Source organism: Hippopotamus amphibius, chromosome 12 (genome assembly GCF_030028045.1).
Source record: "Hippopotamus amphibius kiboko isolate mHipAmp2 chromosome 12, mHipAmp2.hap2, whole genome shotgun sequence".
In the NCBI taxonomy this organism is placed as follows: domain Eukaryota; kingdom Metazoa; phylum Chordata; class Mammalia; order Artiodactyla; family Hippopotamidae; genus Hippopotamus; species Hippopotamus amphibius.
The window spans coordinates 24,964,304-24,984,314 of NC_080197.1; the positions used below are offsets into that span (position 1 = coordinate 24,964,304).

The 20,011-nt window shown below is 44.4% G+C and overlaps 1 protein-coding gene across 3 annotated transcripts in view; it reads right to left on the bottom strand.

Moving 5' to 3' along the window:
• LOC130832536 (myosin-7B) overlaps window positions 1-20,011 on the bottom strand; it is a 110,606-nt gene that overhangs the window by 67,042 nt on the left and 23,553 nt on the right. For 2 of the 3 annotated variants that reach the window (XM_057700876.1, XM_057700875.1), the window contains exons 3-17: window positions 13,645-13,736; window positions 13,344-13,447; window positions 13,018-13,090; window positions 12,662-12,737; window positions 12,391-12,505; window positions 7,545-7,682; window positions 6,427-6,597; window positions 5,987-6,120; window positions 5,658-5,790; window positions 5,520-5,576; window positions 5,244-5,324; window positions 4,016-4,124; window positions 2,453-2,521; window positions 1,951-2,127; window positions 1,292-1,366 (exon numbers count right to left, since the gene is read on the bottom strand). In XM_057700876.1, coding sequence (XP_057556859.1) covers window positions 1,292-1,366; window positions 1,951-2,127; window positions 2,453-2,521; window positions 4,016-4,124; window positions 5,244-5,324; window positions 5,520-5,576; window positions 5,658-5,790; window positions 5,987-6,120; window positions 6,427-6,597; window positions 7,545-7,682; window positions 12,391-12,505; window positions 12,662-12,737; window positions 13,018-13,090; window positions 13,344-13,447; window positions 13,645-13,736 — 1,604 coding nt within the window. Of the gene's footprint in view, window positions 1-263; window positions 1,152-1,291; window positions 1,367-1,950; window positions 2,128-2,452; window positions 2,522-4,015; window positions 4,125-5,243; window positions 5,325-5,519; window positions 5,577-5,657; window positions 5,791-5,986; window positions 6,121-6,426; window positions 6,598-7,544; window positions 7,683-12,390; window positions 12,506-12,661; window positions 12,738-13,017; window positions 13,091-13,343; window positions 13,448-13,644; window positions 13,737-20,011 lie in introns of those variants that run through there. The other variant, XM_057700877.1, reaches the window with a different exon arrangement.

A 20,011-nucleotide genomic window follows, 5' to 3' on the forward strand; every position in this document is an offset into this window, starting at 1 on the left:
AAGAGAGGTCTCTAGCAGGAGCCCAGCAGGGAAGGCAATCATGATGGGACATCACAGTTGTAACCTGGCTTCATTTGCTTTCCTGCTTAGATCAGGAACTTGTCAGAGGGCCTGGAAGCCCTGCCTAGCTTTGCCTAAACCAAAAGCTCTGGAAGGAGAATATTGGGGTATTCCTGAGGAAAACCCCTTCCCATCCTCCACACAAACCACAACAGCTAGCAAGTATACAGCTTGTAAGAGACCTAAGAAAGCAAATCACAACCTTTTTGAGGTCACAGACTTTATTCCTATAACCACAGGCTTGAATATGACTGGGGCAAGAAAAAAGAGCTTCATCTGAGACTGTCTTTCATGGGCAAGACTCTGTTCAGGGGAGGGCGGGAACAGAGGACAAGAAAATCAAGCTCCTCTGGTCCTGGGAACATAACACACTCCTGCTAAGACACAGGTGATCTGAAAACCCTCTGGAAACTGAGCGTGCCTGCACAGCTCCTGGAACAAATGGCAGACAAGCACTGCCATCTGGCACAAAAGGGAGTTCAGACCCATAACAGAAGCAGCAAAGTGTTTAAAAAAATAATAATCAGTTGTTCCGGGACTCACAAATAGGCATTTCTAAGGGTAAGTGCACACTCAAGATAAGTACTGGTGCTTCCTGAGAGAGCTGACATAGGACATTACAGAGTTGCTTCCCTGCTTCAGTCTATGCCCTCACTTGCCCACTGAACACTTAACTTGGGCTTGGGACATGACCTTCAGGTCCCTGTTCTAGCCGTGAAGGGCTTTTTGCAGTCTAGGGGCACAGCAACCTGAGGCTGACCTGGGCCCTGTCCCATCTGCCTGGCGGTCGCAGGAAGTTGCCTCCACCCAGAGGTAAAGCTGGTCCTCAGCTCCAGACAGCTGGTCAGGGAGGTGGTGTAGGTCAGCACAGGCCCTCAGTACTCCTGAATGGGGGCAGGGAGGGTGGGCAAAACTTTGGAAAGCCAAGCAAGGAGAACCCTGGGTAACTGGCCAGGGTCTCGTTCAGTTGATGGTCAGGGAGCGGTGGCTGAAGAGCTGGGTAATGACGGATGGGTCAGCCACAGTGGACATGTCCCCCAGGTCGTGGTCATTTTGCGCGATCTTCCGAAGTACCCGCCTCATGATTTTCCCTGGGGGACCACAGGCTTCTGGTTACCTGGTGACAGCACTGACCCGTCCCAGCCCTGCCAAAAGCTTCCATCCACACACGCTCCGCCACCACTGGACCTCAGCCAATCCAATTTCAATCCCTTGAAGCCTCCGAACATACCTGAGCGGGTTTTAGGCAAGCCAGGTGCGTTCTGGATGTAATCCGGTGTGGCAATGGGGCCAATCTTTTCTCTAACTGTAACCAACAAATCATTATGCATTTTTTCAGTATCCTTAGCCAGGCCGCCCAAAACCAAGGCAGAGGTGGCTTTGTTTCCAACCTATTTCCTCTACAAGACCTTGCTCACAATCATTCTCGGGCTCATTTTTTGTCTTTTTAACATATCGTCTCTTTACGCTCTCATTTTATATTAATTCACCTTCATGGGACTCAAGCTCTAGAAGCAGCCTGCTAGAGTTGAAATTCCACTTTACTAGCAGTGTGGCCTTGGGCAAGTGATTTAACTTCTCTGAGCCTCAATTTCTTCATCTTTAGAATGAGAGTAACAATAGGACCAATTTCATGGAGATGATTATAAACATTAAATGGATTAATGCATTTAAAGCACTTAGCTCAGTGTTGGCACAGAGAAGGAATTCTATAAATGTCAATCATTGTTACTGCAGACTGAGTGGGAAGAGGGCAATCGGCCGTTAAGGCCCCGGGGGTCTGTTTGTGGTCTGAGAAGCAGCTCACTACAGCCCTTCCCCAACAACCTGCTGTGGTAATTGGGTCATCAGGACAATGGCAGGTAATCCCTGCCCAGGGAAGCTCCTTACTCTGCTTCTTGAGCTCCTCAGTGAGGGTGGGACTGAAGGTGTGGCCATCGCACAGGGTGACAAAACAGTAGAGGCATTCGCCCTTCACGGGATGAGGGTGGCCAACCACGGCTGCCTCTGCGACAGCCACGTGTTCCACAAGTGCTGACTCCACCTCTGCCGTGCTCAGCAGGTGTCCTTGTCAAGGGAAAGAAGTGCCATGAGAGAGATCCCAGCCCCTGTTCCATCTGTCCCAATGAGGTAGTCCCGGTCTAGTCAAATGGGGAAGGCCTTTCATTCATTCTTCATAGGACATACTTCAGTTGCCCCACTATCCTGGTTCCCTTCCCCCAGGTACATTTCAGTGTTTATCACTCTTCTTCCGAAACCTGGGCCCAGAACTGAATACTGCACTCTAGGCATGGTCTGGCCAAAGGATATCCTGGCTCTCTCAGAATGCTGTGGCTAGGAGTTGCTGGGACAGCAGGGTTAATAAGAAGGGAAAGTGGTCCCTGGCCCTCACCAGATACATTCAGCATGTCATCAATCCTGCCAGTAATCCAGTAATAGCCATCCTGGTCCCGCCGGCAGCCTGGGGAGAGAAGAAATGAGCAACATAAAAAATACTCCACAGTAGGATACATAATCCACGTTACCAAACTGCTACACCCACAGTAACAGCCTCCTGACAAGTCTTCCTGCTTCTGCTCTTGCCTGCTGTGGTGGCCAGGCTCCAAGATGGCCACACTGATCTCCACCTCCCGGTATTCATACCCCTGTGTCATCTTCTTTCTCATTGTACTAGGGTTTGTCTTGTGATCGAATTTAGCAGAAATGATTCGATGTTATTTCTGAGATTACATTATAGAAGACACTATGGCTTCTGTCTTGGTTGCATTCTCTCAGATTATTTGCTCTGGGGGAAGCCAGCTGCCATGTCATGAGTAGCCCTATGGAAAGGTCCATGTTGCAAGGAACCGAAAGTTCCTGCCAACAGCCACTTGAGTGAGCTTGAAAGTGGGTCCTCCAGGCTCAGGCAAACCTTCAGGTGACTGCAGCCCTGACCACAGGTTGACTGCAACCCACAGGAAACCCTGAATGAGAACCATCAGCTAAGCCACTCACAGATCCCTGATCCTCAGAAACTGTATGAGATAATATAATATTTGTTGTTTTAACCTGCCAGGTTTGAGGGTGATTTGTTCCATGGCAATAGATAACTAACATACTGACCTAAAGTCTATTCTCCATAAAACAAGCAAAGTTATTTTCTAAATAACAAATAAATTCTTATTACATCTCTGCTTAAAACCCCTAATGGTCTGCCACTGTATACTGGATAAAATCCAGACTCCTCACCATGGCTCACAAGGCCCTATATTATCTCCCTCTCCAACTTGATATAACATTCTTCCCCTTGCTCACTACATTCCAGCTACACAAGCTTCAGTCTGTTCCTTAGACATTCTAAGCCTGTGTCTCTCTGGTACAGAACATTCCTTCTTACCCCAGATTTTCCCATGCCTCCTTCTCACCCTTCAGGTCTCTGGTCAAATGTCACTTCAGAGAAATCTCTCACCATCCCATGTATGGTGGCCGTCCCTGCAGTATTTATTTGCTGAATTTGTCTGTCTCCCCTTATTAGAATGTAAGCCCCATGAGAGCAGAGACCTTGTCTACCTTATTCATGGTAACATCCCCTGTGCTTAGATAAGTACATGGACGTAATAGGTGCTCAATAAATATTTATGGAAGAATGGATTGGTGGATGGACACATGGGCAAAAATAAGCTCCAGACATGGGGACACACACGACACAGTAATATATATTGCCATATGCCCCATCTCGTTCAGCCTAGCAGCAATGGAAACAAGAACTGTTTCCCTCATGCATCAAATCTCAGATGGCACCATGCTGAGCACCTTCCTGCAACACTCATTCTTGTTCTCATAGTCTTCTCTGTAGCTCTGACTGGATGTTGGACACTGACACATAAGACACATCCCTAACCAACTCTTCTTGAAAATGAAAGGGGACGGTACGTGTCTCAGCAGGATATGTGGGAAGGGGATAGCCAACGCTCACCATCTCCTGTCACATAGTACCCGGGAAACTTCTTAAAGTAGGTGGTCTCAAAGCGTTCGTGGTTCCCATAGACCGTGCGCATGATCCCTGGCCAGGGCTGCTTGAACACCTGGAGAGTGAGGAAAGCACAGTGGTAACATCTACTACACTGTCTTACAGGAAGACAATTACAGCTTTGCCAAACCTTAGGAGAAATAGCCTGAATGCCATTCCTGAAACCTAGGACAAAGTACAGGCTTTGGAGATAGATAATCCAGGCTTGGAATCCCAGCTCTGGCACTTATTAGCTGTGTGACCTCAAGTAAGTAATTTTACCTCCCTGAGCTTCAGGATCCTCATCTGTAAATCAGAGAAAATAATCTCTACCTCCCAAGGTTATTGTGAGGATTAAACTAATAGTTTGTGGAAGCTGCCTAGCACAATGTTCTGTTAGTGATAAGTATTTAGTAAATTTGAGTCTCCTTTTAGGTAATCCCTCAGGGATGCAGGTCCAGTTTGATGCAAATGAAAGCAGTTATATAAAAATGTGGGATCCACACATAAGTTAATAATCACTGCCCCAATCAGTGATGGCCTGTGGTAGCAGATTGACGGGATGGGCAGAATTCTAGGCTAAGAATCAGAAGACCTGGATTCAAGTCTTGCCCTTGTTACTAACTTGCTCTTAGTAAAACTGAAATGAGGTTAAGGGTGGGGGCTGATGATCTTCCTACAACTACTAACAAAATGATCACAAGAGCTAACACTTATCAAGCACTAAATATTAGGTTTGGTGCTAAATAAACTCTTCACGTGGATTATCTAATCAATCCAGCAACCACAGGAGACAAAGGTACTATTACAACCCTGTTTTACAAATGAGAAAATTTAGGTTCAGAGGGGTTGGGTAACTTATCTAAGGTCACATAAGAGGCAGAGCTAGGATGTGAACCCAGGCAGGTTGACTCTACAGCGTATATGATTTTCCACTTTATCTTCCAGACCCCAAAAGACCATCAGGTATCTTTGAGCAGAGCCCTTAAGAGCCTTGTGGGCCAAAAGGTAGGCAAAGTGTCCAGAAGGAATCCCCCCTAGGTCTCTCTGCAGAGGATAAACCCTCAACCATGGAGCTTTAGCCCAAAGCAGCTACCAGGAAAGATAACGTTCTAAACTCTACAGGAAAGTACAGTACCTCTTTGTGGGCCGCCCCCACCACCTCCTCAAAGACCAACAAGGGCCAGGATCTCACCAGATAGCCTTCAGCTTCACCTTCCAGCTCTTCCCCAGACTCATTCAGGATTGCAGGAGCTACACCAAAGAATGGGAAGGTCTGGAAGCAAACAGGAGACAGGACCCACAGAGAGGAATGAGGCAACTCTGACTCAATTCTCTACCTCTCTTAAGGAGCCCCAGAGCCCCAAATTCCTCACACATATCAGTCCAGTCCCCCACCCTCTACCTAGGCCAAACACCCCAAGACTCTACTCCTGCCTAGCCCAGGACCAGCCAAGGGAGCCTCACTCACAGCAGAACCAGGTTTCATAGGTGTGGCACCAGGGAGGGGGGTCAGCATATGGCCACCCTGTGGAAATCAGAGGTCAGGGTTTTCAGTCAGTCTTCCCACACTGTCCCTGAGCCCCAGCTTTCTGAACCCCTTACTCACTGTCTCTGTCTGCCAGAAGGTGTCCACAATGGGGCAGCGCTGGGCACCTACCACCCGGTGGTACCAGAGCCAGGCCTCGGGGTTGATGGGCTCGCCCACTGTGCCTAGCACCTGTAAGGATGCCCGGCTATGCCTTGGGCAGGGGAGTGGGGAGATAGGAAGGCTCTGAGCACCACTGGGAACCAGAAAGACATACACAGGCTCTTCTCCTGCCCCCTCCCCTGTTCCAAGCCAGGGTGTTAGAACAATGGAGTGGGAAAGACTGTGCACAAAGGCCAGTACCAGCTCTGAGGGACACCCATGGGGCAGCAGCTGGGAAGGGGTCTCACTTGGTAACAGGCTCATCTCCAAACTTCATGAGCAGGCGGATAGCTGTAGGTGCTGTGTAGAACTTGGTCACCTTGTACTTGTCCACGATACTCCACAGGCGGCTCACGTCCGGGTATGTGGGAATCCCCTCAAACTGACCCCAGTAATGGTGGGTCATTTTTGGTCCTTCTCAGTAGTCCCTCCATTCCCCTACCATACCCTCAGGCTCAGTATTTTGCCCTTTCTGACAAATCCACATCTTCACTCCCTTACCAGACAAGCCAAGAGACCTTCGCAGACAGGATATACGACACCCTAAGAACTCCTTTCTCCAGGAAGCAGGTCATTGTATAAGTCCCTCTGCCTCTAGACCAAGTGACTTTGGGAGGTTGTCACCCAGGATCATCTTGTCCATCCCCTAAATAAACCAGGTAGCCCTGGGTCCCAGCACCCTTCTTACCAAAACACTGGTGGCACCGTTGGCCAGTGGCCCATAGGTGACATAGGAATGGCCAGTGATCCATCCAATGTCTGCTGTGCACCAGAACACATCCTCCGCATGGAAGTCAAACACATACTTGAAGGTTGTGGCCACATAGAGCATGTAGCCCCCAACTGTGTGTACCACACCCTAGGGAAAGAACAGGGCCTCAGGTTGGGGCCTTGGGCTCACTCCCACTGACTACCAAATGTAGGCTGGATTCTGGCCTGCCAGCACTCCTTTCTTAGCATCCATCTCTCTTCCATCCCCTTTTTCCGTGTTCCCATCTCACACCCCACATACATTTATAGTCAGTTCATCATTCACACCCACACCCTAAGATGGTATTTCTGAACCACCCACATTACTCTCACACACACGAGCACTTCTAGTACGCTCACATCTAATAGTCTCTGCTGTGTGTTTATGCACACACACTCACTCATATGTTGACAGAGTGAGAATGGAAAAAAAAGACAATCTTCTTTGCTTACTCCATCAATACCCCATCCCTAGGAAAGACAGCGCAAATTCTGTCTCTAAAGGTCCACTGAGGAATATTTCAAAGCATGTGGGGAGAATAATTTATGGATGGGGTAAGTGGATATTAGAGTGACATACCTTTCAAGACAACAGACAAGTCAGAGTTTAAGTGTTTCCAGCTCCCACACTGTGCCCTGGGAGGGACTAGATGTTAATAGTGTAGCATGTGGAAGGGACTGGACTCTAGGAGCTGTAGTCTAGAAGGCCAAGAGCGATCTCTATGCCCATTCTTGGCCTCAACTTTACAGGACAGCTCTTCTTCAACCAAACCATGTGGGTATGGGCAGGGAACGTAGATGTCAGCCACGTGGATTGATCCTTTTCTGGGCACCATGAAAGCTCCCACCTGAACTGTCTCACCCTGGGCCTCATCATCAGTAATTGAGGATTTATGTCAATTTGATTTAGAAAAGGTAACGTGACATTTCTGAAACTCAGGGTTGTAGAGTAAAATTCATGTCATTACATGCTTCCTCAGAAACTCACTTCTCACCCCTACAGGGTGTTCACACACACACACACACACACACACACACACACACACACACACTTGCCTTGGGTTTGCCTGTGGAGCCACTGGTGTACAGGATGAAGAGTGGGTCTTCAGCATCACACCACTCAGGCTCACACTCATCCCCTGCCTCCTGCATGAGTTCATGCCACCACAAGTCAATCCCCTCATTCCAGGAGATCTGCAGGGGGAGGAAGACAGGAATGCGCAGGAAACAACCGTGAACAGCTCAAGCTGGGGGCAAAAGACACCCCTACCTGGCACCTGGAGGGGCCAGGGTGGCACTGGCAGAAGGAGGTCCTGGGAGGAAGGAAGGGCCCTGCAACGGTGGAACTGGGTAGAGAGAATAGAAGCAGAATAGGAGGCTTCTTAGGCACTCCCATCACCCTGCTCCAGAGCTTCTCTCACCTGGTCTCAGGCTGAGGCGGGCCCCACAAGGGTCCCTCCTCATTCTTCAATTCCTAGCTTAAATGTCACCTTCTTGGAAAGACTTTCCCTGAACAGTATCTGATAGGTTCCCATCCCCACCTCACCCCTGCTATTATTATTATTATTTTTTTGGCCATGCCGCGCAGCCTGTGGGATCTTAGTTCCCCAACCAGGAATCAAACTCGAGCCCTCAGCAGTGGAAGCACAGAGTCTTAACCACTGGACAACCAGGTAATTCCCATCCCTGGTATTATTCTTGATCACAGCACCTATTTCTTTCCCACATAGCACACATTTCCAATTATTTTATTTAGCTGTTCACTTGATTGCTGTCTCCCCAAGTAGATAGTGACCTCTATGAGTGTAACGGCATGTCTGTCTTTCCCACCACCACCCCCAAATCCCCACCTAGTAAAATGCCTAGCACTCAAAAGGTGCTCAGTGAAATTTTGTTGGATGAGTGAATATGCACACACAGGCCTATATACACATGTATGTACTTATGGGACTAGTGGCTCATCAGCAGGAATGTGGACACCACACAATTCAGAAATGCAAAATTAGTCAGAGCCTGCAGGTGAGGTGGGCACCTGGCACCGTTAGTTAGTAGCCAAAGAAGTCAACATATCTTGATCTAGGAATCTTTTCCTGCGTATCTAGACATCATCACATTTGGAGGTTCCCACCCCAGCTCTGCCCCGGCCTTTACACCACTGGTACCAATAGGTTTCTCAAAAAGACACTTACTTGAAGTTCCATTCAGCAGGAACCTTGTTTCAAGTTGATAGGAAAGGACCAAGGTGGATTTCTCCCAGTAGAGGGATGTCCCCCTATACCAGAGTGCATTTGATAACTACTTCTGGATCTGTCATCCTAAATTTTTCTAAACTCTCCTTGAAACTGCTTTACTTTTCTAGTTCTATCAGCTGTTTGAAAAACCAGTCTTCTGAATCTACTCTTTGCTGAGTGAAGTTGTATTCCCTGAATTTGTCCAAAAGTTGTACTGGATTTCAATTCCAGTTCTGCCACTTCCTAGCTATATATGACCTTGGGCAAGCCACTCTACCTCAAGTCACTCATTTTTAAAACGAGGACGGTCATTCTTGCCATAATAGTCACAGGATTTGGGGAACATCAAAAGACAACTGTATTACCTAGTAAACATGAAGCCTTGCATTGTCCTGGGGGGTAGGGAAGACTGATGAATGTCAGCAAGGTGAGAAGGTAGAAGTTCCACTGAACTCCTCTGGGAGGTAAAATAAGAATGTGATGATGGAAACTACTGGGGGTTTGCTTTATCTATCACAAAACTCTTTCCTATTTATTAGCTTCTTGTTCTATGGCCCTGGCTGGCAGGTAGACATGATAGTGTAAGAGAAACACCTTATCCCCATTATATGACTCTATGGTAATTTATTGTGTCCATATTTGGCTTAAACACCCCAAGTGTTAGATAACACATACCCTGATAAATTATAAAACTACAACTCCCCTCTCTCTGTCCTATCTGCCCCTTACTCTGGAGAATTTGAAGCTCCTGGCACATGAGCATCATAAGAATGACAAGTCCAGGCCAAGAGAGGCACTGTTAAGAAGAAAAAGAAAGGAGAGAAGCTGTCCACAGCTAGAAAACAAAAATACACCCTTTTTTTCTTTTTTTACTGGAATAGCCATATGGCTCTACACATACATTGTCGCATGGATAATTTTTTTCCCACTAGAAGATCTCCTTGAGATGAGGGCATTAATGTATTTAAGCATAAGTGTGTCAAAAGCGCTTTGGGCAAATGGGGCTGGTCTACAGTACTGGTGTGAAATGCCGTAGAAAAGGCACTAGGTACTGCAAGGGCAAAGCAAAGTTACACTGTGGCAATGAGGGGACTCTGGTAATCTTGTAAAACTGTTTCCTTTGCGGGTGTGGGTAAGAAGGGGTGGGGTGGGTACTCCAGGTGTGGAGCTGATAATCAGCACCAGGAAGCAGGGTGAGCTCAATTAGTGGCACAAATGTTGACTGTGAACTAGGTGTATACCTATGAGAGCCCAATGCTTTTAACAAGGAAAAGGTTTGAATTTTCTGAAATAAGAATCAAGAAGTTGGCCTTTAGCTGCCAGGTGTGAGAGGGATGTGAGGAATCTTATAGGTAATATGGCTGAGGTACTATACCAGGCCCTCCCTTAAAGACTGCTTAAGGATAAGGGGGTTTGGACCTCTGCCAAGATTTCTTCAGTTTTGACTGCAGTTCTCAGACCAACAAACCTGGACTTTGTGAGCCAATTTTTATGGTGTTTGGTTTTTTTGGTAACTGACTATTTTCACTTCGAAGAAACAAAAATCCAGGAGACTGTGACCTGAGTGTATTAAGAATTATAAGAGTTTATTTCTTTTCTAGATTCCCTTTTAGAAATGCCAGCCTGTCTGCTATATTAGAAATAATAAAAGCTAACATTTATGGAGTAGTTATTATGTGCCAAACACCTTATCTATATTGACAAAACCTTATCTGGTAGGTACAATTTCATCCTTATTTTAGAGGTGGGGAAACTGAAGCAAGGGAGCTTAAGTACGAGTAATTTGCCCAAGTTCCCACAATAGCAGGTGAAAGAGCCAAGATCTGAATCCGAGTAATCTGGATCCAGAGCCTATACTCTAACCACTAAGTCTGTTTCCTTTTTCAAGAGAAAAGTGTTAGGTCCCTGTCAGAGTTTTAAGACGAAAGCATTGTCCCTTGGGAATCAGATCTGTCTCCACCAAGCTAATGAGAATAGAGAAAAGAGGGATTACATTTACCATTAACCTAAGAGGCTGATCACAGCAGATTTAGAGTAAGACACCCTATGAGGATGGTAAAACTCAAAAATAGTAGCTTTTATGTTTTGTTTTAGTAAGGGAAGTGGGTTCCTTTAAAGCATGTACTACTATCTCTCCATTACTGATAAGGGAGCTCAAGCCCAGAGAGAAGAGATGACTCATTCAAAGTCATACAGCTAAAAATTTGTCTCTGGACTCCAAGCCTAGGCTCTCCCCTATACTAATCGGCTTTGAGTCCCCACTTAGGGATGTCCCTTCTTAGAACCACCCACAACGTAACTGTTGTTCAATTTAGCACTTAATTATATCAGAGTTTTGTGCAGTCTATAAATCCCAAAGTAGTTTATAAATATATTTATGAAACTTCTTCTCTTCTGCCCTGTGTAAAACTTAGGTTTCCATTTGTAATACATATCTAACTCCCCAACTTGATGGTGAATTCCCAAGATCAAGGTCTATACCTCCTCTACCTGTTCCTCCTCCTGTCTCTCCTGGTTCTGCCTCAGCTAAGTGTACAGTAAAAACTTTCTGATAGGTTACTTGGTCCTCTCTCCCACAATGGTCCTGACCAGCAGGAGTGAAATGGGATGTCTGTTGCTACTTCTCTGAGACCCATGCTCTATGCCAATCCAGAGAGGTAGTAGCAACAAGCATTTGGTTTCATGACCCTTCAGAGTGACTTAGATGGCAAAGGACCTATGGGCAGAGAGAAGGGGGTTAGAGCTGGCAGCCACCTCAATGGGGCAAACAGGCAAAGAGCAGATGGACACACAAACAAGCACTCAGGGAAGCAGTGCCCAAGGCAGTACAGAGGTGGATACCTGGGGCCAGATGCGCTTGGGTTTCTCTTTCGGCTTACCCTGTCAAGAGCCCACAGAAAGGGTGGTGAGCAGGGTCCGAGGATAGGGGAATGGGAGGGAAGGGTCAGTGTGCCCCAGACCTCTGGCTGCCTCCTTTCCCTCAGGCTCCTCTCTCACTGGTCCTCCCAGCCTCCATTTTCTTTATCCTGTTCACAGCCCCTATACACTCAGAATCCCTAATGCTGACGGGGTCTCCAATCTTCCTAGACTAGACTGAAGCCTCTCTAGCCCTAAGACTGCTCGGACCCCCTCAAGTCACAGAATCTCAGGAACGCTCTGTCCTTCTGGACCCTGGAGCTTTCATCCTTCATGCCCTTTAGACCTGGAGGCCACCACTGGGCTTTTCCATCAGAAGTGTGTATCCAAAGCTAATGAGGGCCATATCTTGAGGGGCAGATCCTGGTCCTTCCATGGTGGGACCACACAGGTAGCCCACCCCAAACCACAACCCAGTAATCAAGATTACTACATATAGTCACCCAAGTTAGCCCATTTGTAACCCAAGCCCAAGCCCTGAAGGTCACTTGTGCCCATCAGAATACCCCAACCAGCACAGGAAGCTTCCTCACAATTTCTTATACTAAGTTCCCAAGGTACAAGGGACTCCCTACCTACATCCAAGGTCAAAGTCCCCCAGCTAGCAGCCAGCCCTGCCAGAGGAGCCATTCCTAGGATTTCTCCCAGATCCTCAGCATTATGATGAGGAAACAAAAAAGGACATCAGGAACTTCCTGAACAGGAAGAGGTAGCCATTTCGAGCCCAGAGGAGAGCACAACAGTACCAGACTCACCTGTACATCCGGGCATGGCCTCTTAATCGGGGGGGACTGGCTGGGAGGGTCACCTGTGCCCAGTTCCGCCCGCCCCAGGTGCTTGACCACAATGCAGCATCTCACTGGGAAACCCCTGGAGAAAAGAAAAGCCTGGTGGGCTGGTTGGCTCAAAAGAGACTTTGGCAAGACCCACCCATGTCCATCTAGGGTAGGAGGGACAAAGGGGACCTGGCACTGGGGAAATGCCCAATCACCTAAGAGCAGTAGCCAACAGACCAAACAAACTTACTTCTCCTGACACTTCTCCAGGGCCTCGTCAGCCAGCTCCTTCAGGTTCACAAGCTTTTCCCCTCTGTAGAAGGCATCTTTGGGGAGCAACAGACATTCCAAGCCTTAGGAAGGCACCATACTCCTAGCCCTTTATCCCTAGTAAGCACAATGTCACAGTCCTTCCTGGGTAGGCCTCTTGTCTTTGGCTCTTCCAGCTGATTTGAGCTGACAGCGGGTAAGCTGAGGTGGAACCAGGAGATAAAGGGTAGGCCACCCCTACCCTTTACGCTGAGCAGTCCCAAATACCAACTAGCTGACTGAAGACTAAGACTTTGGGGGTAGGGATTTTGGAGAAGGGGTGAGAGAATTAGTCACCTGTAGTGATGAGAAGGCTGCAACTGGAATCCAGGATCCGTTCACAAAGAGAATCTGAAGAGAAGCCTGCAAACTAGGGAAGGGAAGAAAGACTGAGGGAGAGAGCGACTCAGGATCTAACAAACAAGGAAATGAGTCACTCATAAAATCTTCAGGGTCTCTAAGCCAGGGTCCTAGAAGAAACTGGATAACTGATAAGGAACCTAAGACACAAACATTCTAAACTCCTTAATCTTGGTCCTTAAGATCCTCCATCATTCAGGCCCAACCTACTTCTCCTGAGCCCTATCACCCACCAGGCCCCTTTTTCCAGCCCAAATTCCTACCACAATGGAGTGCAGAGCCCCAAGGCGGGCACACGCCAGCATGGCCACCACGAGCTCCGGAATCATGGGCATATAGATGGCCACTCTGTCGCCCTTGCAAATGCCTGCAGGTAAAGGACACAGACCATGGTGGACCCCACCTGCTGCTACGTGCTCCCTCTCATCCAGTTACCCCCTCCCCCCAAATGACCTTTTCTGTTTCTCTGTTACAGATTCCTTCTATTCCTTGTCTACTTCTCCCAAGTCCTCAGATACCCCAAGGCTGGGATCACCAGTCCATTCCCCACATCCCCACACTCACCCTGTTTTCGGAGAACATTGCTGAACTGACACACTTGGACCAGAAGTTCATGGTATGTGATCTTGGTGGTCTCCTCTGGCTCATTGCCCTCCCTGAGATACATCAGAAAGAGCCAGTCATTAGGGAGTATGACCTCTTCCCCAAACAAAAAATAGGAATAGTCATAAAATCCATTCAGTAACACCAAGGCCTGGAATGTCCTGTGAGAGTGAGCCATCTGCCACCACACTTTGAGCTGACTGGTCAGAAATTTTGGTATTACAAGGTATACTTTATGCACAAGCTGTACATCACTGGAAAATGCATTGCCATCTCTGAACCTCTTTTAATTTGATAACATGGGAAGATGGTCATCTCTCTTCCATCCTAGGCATGTATTAAGGAGAAATGATATTGATGTGATTCTTCCTGAAAGTGACGTCAACACTGCATTGGTGTTATACAAAGTGGGGTCTCCAGATCATGTGTACCCACGTCACCTAGGAAACTTGTTAAAATGTAGATTCCTGAGCCCAAACACAGAATCACAATCACAAGGTCCAAGAATCTGCTTCTTTACTACAAGCTGATATAAAGAATCAGTAGGTTATATATAAGATAGATAACTAATAAGGACCTACTGTATAGCACAGGGAACGCCACTCAATACTCTGTAATGGCCTATATGGGAAAAGAATCTAAAAAAGAGTGGATATATGTATAACAGATTCACTTTGCTGTACACCTGAAACTAAAATAAACTGTAAATCAACTATACTCCAATAAAAATTTTTAAAAAATCAGTAGGTAATTCTGATGCACATTTAAAGTTGAGAATCACCACCCTCTATCAGCTGATTTCTGTCTACCTCCTCCTTGGCTTGTCTCCTACTTCTTTCTAGGTTTCAGCCTGGTTTCCTTCAGTCATTTCTTCACTTATTCATTTGCTTACTCAGCTACTATGTGCTATATATGTACAGAAATAAGGCACTGATGAACAAAGATAAGCCAGATCCCTGATAACCTGGAACTTATATTCCAATGATAGTGCAGGAAATATACAAGGAAAAAATACAACCAAGATAATTTCAGATTATGATAAGCATTATGAAGGATATAAAGAATGACAATATTTTTATTAATGTCATTTACTCACTGAGAAATAATTTTTACAAAGACATCTTAAGGAACTTTCAGATTGTATGCAAAGATTTAATTATAAGAATATTCCCCTCAGTTTTATTTTTCAATTTTATGATTTTCAAATAAGTAATACATACAAATAGTACTGCATAAAAAGGTATATAATAAGTGTCCCTCCCACCCCTATCCCCCAATCACCCTGTCTACTGGCAACCATCATAACTACTATGTTGTGTAACTTTCCAGAAATAGGATGCAGACAGGGCCACTCCAAGTAAGATGAAGGGTATAAGGCAACTGAACTATACCCTTCTTGGTCACTTGCGGAGTGACCAAGAAATCACTTTGGAAGAAGGCTACGTTGTTAGCATCTTTCATAAGGTCCTTGGGATATCATTAAAGATGGAAATTTTTAAAATGAATTTAAAAAACTGAATTTTAATGCTGTTCAGAAAAGAAATAAATACTTCGCAGTTCCCAACCAAGCACTGAATGGGGAGGTGAGAAAGAGCTGCTTTAGCCACAGGACAGGCCTATTAGACAAGTATATATACATGCATTTATGTTTATATATTCTCTTTTTTTTAATATACAAATGATGGCATACAATACACACTATTCTGTATCTTGTTTTTTTATTGAATATAATATACATCCAATAAACTGCACAAATCTTAAGTATAGAGCTTGATCATCTTGCTTTATTTCTGAAGTTGACAATATATCTTGATATCATTTTCCATCAAGAATTATAGTGCTATTTCATTTTCTTTGTCATCTGCATAATGTTCCACTGTTTGTGTGTGCCATAATTTAATATTTAACAAATAAATATTTCAATGAATATCTCTATTAATATGTCATTTACTCACTTCCAAATATATCTGTAGGATGAATTACTAGAAGTGAAACTGTTGGGTCAAAGGACATGTACATTTTAAATGTTGATACATATTAGAGGATAGCTACTTTAAGTAAGATGGTCAGGGAAGGCCCCTCTCTGGAGAGATGATATTTGAGCTAAGACTTGAGTAATGAGAAGTAGGCAACTATATAAGTTCTTGGGAAGAGTATCCTAGGCAACGAGAACATCAAAATTTGGAAAGGCACTGAGGTGGTAAAGAGCTTTGCCTATTCAGAGAACAGAAAGGAAGTCAGTATGGCTGCAGCATAGTGAGCAAGAAGGAGGGTAAGAATCAGAGGTAGACAGCAGCAAGATCACACAGGGCCCTACAGGCATGGTAAGAAGTTTGAATTTTATTCTAAGTAGGTTCCTCCTGGCTTCCCTTATACACAAAGTCCCACCTCCACACTCTTAATCATGCCATTGCCTCTGCTCAGAATGCCTTCCCACCTCCCTCAGGCTCTAGCACACGTAGCCCTCCATAAAGTTCTCCCTCTCCTTCCTTACTACCCAGATTACTTATGAAGGAGGTAACTGAAACCCAGAGAGACGTAGTAACTTGGTCAAGGTCACAAAATAAATGGCAGAGCCAAGAACAGATCTTCAGGTCTTCTGATTTCAAGTCAGGACTCTTTCTCCTCATAGTGTAAAGGATAGTGACTAGCAGGGAAGCCAGGCCCTTGGAGATTTCACAGAGGATTATCCGCTTCTTTCCAGCTCCTGGCTAGAAGAGTTAGTTACTATCTTCTCCTTGGCTTAGCCTACCAAGGGCTAAGAGGAGACAAGCACAGAGAACTGTCTAAAGTGGGAAGGAACGGGGAGAGAGGAAGCTGGCAAATGGCCCTGAATGCCAGATGCAAAAAAAAGCCATTTCCTTAATTGGCTCACTAATGAGTGGCACACCGGAATATCTCTAGTTACAGCTAAATGCCAACATATACCACACACCCATGCATACCAGCTGACCTGTGTGCACTCACATACATAAAGTTATATATGCTAATATAAAAACACTGTAGACATACAAGCTGCTCATTTGCATACATACACACAAATAGCATAAACATATGGACCTAGGACTCAAACATGGGCCCATCTGCAAGTGTATGTACCACACATTTATGTACCCACCTATGTGTATAGCTTGCCCCTCCAGAAACTATCACATTATTCTGTTTTATTTTCTTCGTGGAACTCTCTCTGACTTGAAATTATCTCATGTATTTTATTCACTTGTATATTATCTGCATCTTTCACAGGAATATAAACTCCATGATAACAAAGACCTTGTCTGTCTTCTTCATTGCTACATCCGTAGCACCTAGAATAGAGTCTGGTACATAGAAGGTGCACAGAAACAGATAAGCACAAACCCATGCAAAAAACAGCTTACTTGTGCCCACTTCCAGTTACACACACACACACACACACACACACACACACACACACACACGCACAGGGTGTACATCCCTCTCCCTGGCTCTGGGCTCAAGTTATACATTATTGATTCAGGCACTTTACTCCTTCCAGTGTCTTCTTTCTCTGACATACACACCCAGCTGGGGCCCCTGGCTGTTTGGGAGAGGGGAGGGAACAAAGCACTGGTCTATTGCAAGATCTCAAGCCCTCTAGGATGTTGAGTTTCGTTTTGTTTTGACTGTACCGCATGGCTTGTGGGATCTTAGCTCCCTGACCAAGGATTGAACCCGGGCCCTCAGCAGTGAAAGCATGTAGTCCTAACCACTGGACCACCAGGAAATTCCCCCAAAATTCTTTCTTTTCTTTCTTTTTTTTTCCTTTTTCAGGCTGTGCTGTGAGGGCATGAGGGATCTTAGTTCCCCAACCAGGGATCAAACCTGTGCCCCCTGCATTGGGAGCATGGAGTCTTAACCACGGGACCGCCAGGGAAGTAAGTCCCTGTTATGAGTTTTTAAAAGAACATCCATTTTAGTCTCCTAACTCCAAAGAAATCCAAAGGGGCCATTTGTTGTGCTCAAGGTCATATTGTACTATAGGTTGTGGCAGAGCAGGGACCAAGACTCAGGGCCCAGGCCTCTTTCTTCTACATTGGGAACTGCAAACTCAAAAATCAACAGGGTTCAAGCAGGTAACATAAATGAGTGAAGTGGACCATATGAAAGAAAAATTTTGATAGAGACATGAAATAGTTCACTTTCCTCTTAACTTTTCTATGAGAAAATAGCAACATGTTGAATTGTATGAGTTCCTTGTATATTTTTGATAGTAACCACTTATTGAATATATCATTTGCAAATATCTTCTCCCATTCAGCAAGTTGCCTTTTCATTTTGTTGATGATTTCCTTTGTTGTGCAAAAGCTTTTTAGTTTGATGTAGTCCCATTTATTTTTGCTTTTGTTGCCCTTGCCTGAGGAGACAGATCAAAACAATATTGCTAAGACTGATGTCAAAGAGCTTACTGCCTATGTTTTCTTAAAGGAGTTTTACGGTTTCAGGTCTTACATTTAAAATTTTAATCCACTTTGAGTTTATTTTTATATATGATGTAAGGAAGTGGTGCCATTTCATTCTTTTGCATGTCACTCTCTGGTTTTCCAGCACCATTTATTGAAGAGACTGTCTTTTCCCCACTGTATATTTTTGCCTCCTTTATCATAGGATTAATTGACCAGATAAGCATAGGTTTATTTCTGGGCTATTCTTTTTTCCTCTTGGTCTGGCCGTCTATTCTGTTCCATTGATCTGTGTGTCTGTGTTTGTGCTAGTACTATACTGTTTTGATTACTATAGCTTTGTAGTATACTTTGAAATCAGGGAGCATGATACTTCCAGCTTTGTTCTTCTTTCTCAAGACTATTTGGGGCCTTTTGGCTATTTGGCTTTGGCTATTTGGGGCCTTTTGTGATCCCATACAAATATGAATGGGAAAAGATATATGCAAATGATATCTGATAAGATGTTAATATTCAAAATATATAAAGAACTCATACAACTCAATATCCAAAAAACAAACAATCTGATTAACAAATGGGTAGAGGACCTCAATAGACATTTTTCCAAAGACATACAGATGGCCAATTGACACATGAAAAGATGCTTGACATCACTAATCATCAGGGAAATGCAAATCAAAACCACGAGTTATCACCTCACATCTGTAAGAATGGCTGTTATCAAAAAGACAACAAATAACAAGTGTTGACAGGGATGTGGAGAAAAGGGAACCCTCATGTACTGTTGGTGGGAATGTAAATTAGTACAACCACTAAGGAAAAGAATATGGAGATTCCTCAGTTAAAAATATAACTACCACATGAACCAGCAATTCCACTTCTGAATATTTATCCAAAGAAAACGAAACCACTAATTTAGAAAGATACATGCACCCCTATGTTCACTGTAGCATTATTTATAACAGCCAAGATATGGAAGCAACCTAAGTGTCCATCAATAGATGAATGGATAAAGAAGATGTGAGATATGTATATTCCTGGATAGTAATATTCATATATATATGAATATTACCCATAAAAAAATGAAATCTTGCCATCTGTGATAACATGGATGCACCTAGAGGGTATTATACTAAATGAAGTCAAACAGAGAAAGACAAATACCGTATGATTTCACTTATATGTGGACTCCAAAAACAAAACAAACATAATGAAACAGAAACAGATTCATAGATACAGACAGCAAACTAATGGTTTCTGGGGGGTGGGGGATGGGTGAAACAGGCAAGGGCCTTAAGAGGTACAAACTTCCAGTTATAAAATAAATAAGTCTTGGGGATGTAATGTACAGCATAGCGAATATAATCAATAATACTATAACTATGGTGACAGATGGTAACTAGACTTACAGTGGTGATCATTTTTGTAATATACAAAAATATCAAATCACTGTTATATACCTGAAAACAATATAATATTGTAAGCAAATTATACTTCAATTTAAAAAAGACTAGGTGAAATATCAGTATGTGTTAAGTATAGAAAATGAATAAGTGAGTGTCTATAATATAAATCTACATTTTATATGTTTGGAATGTTTCATAATTTTAAAATTTGAATAAGTAAATAAAACCTTTTACTAAATCAAAAAAAGAAAAATTAAAACGAAAACAGCAGCACATGTGTGATGATACTTTTGGGGGAAAAATAGGAAGGGACAGAGACTGGAAAACTGGAGAATACATGCTCTGGCAAGAGGAGGCATCTAGAACTTAAACTTAGTGCCTATTAACTTTTGCCCTCTGGGAATAAGGTCTCAATGTTGCCAATTTTTTCAATTTTTCAAAAGAGGCCTGGAATCTGTTTCTGAATTTTTAAGTGTTGACAATTAATTTTTAAAAGTTTTA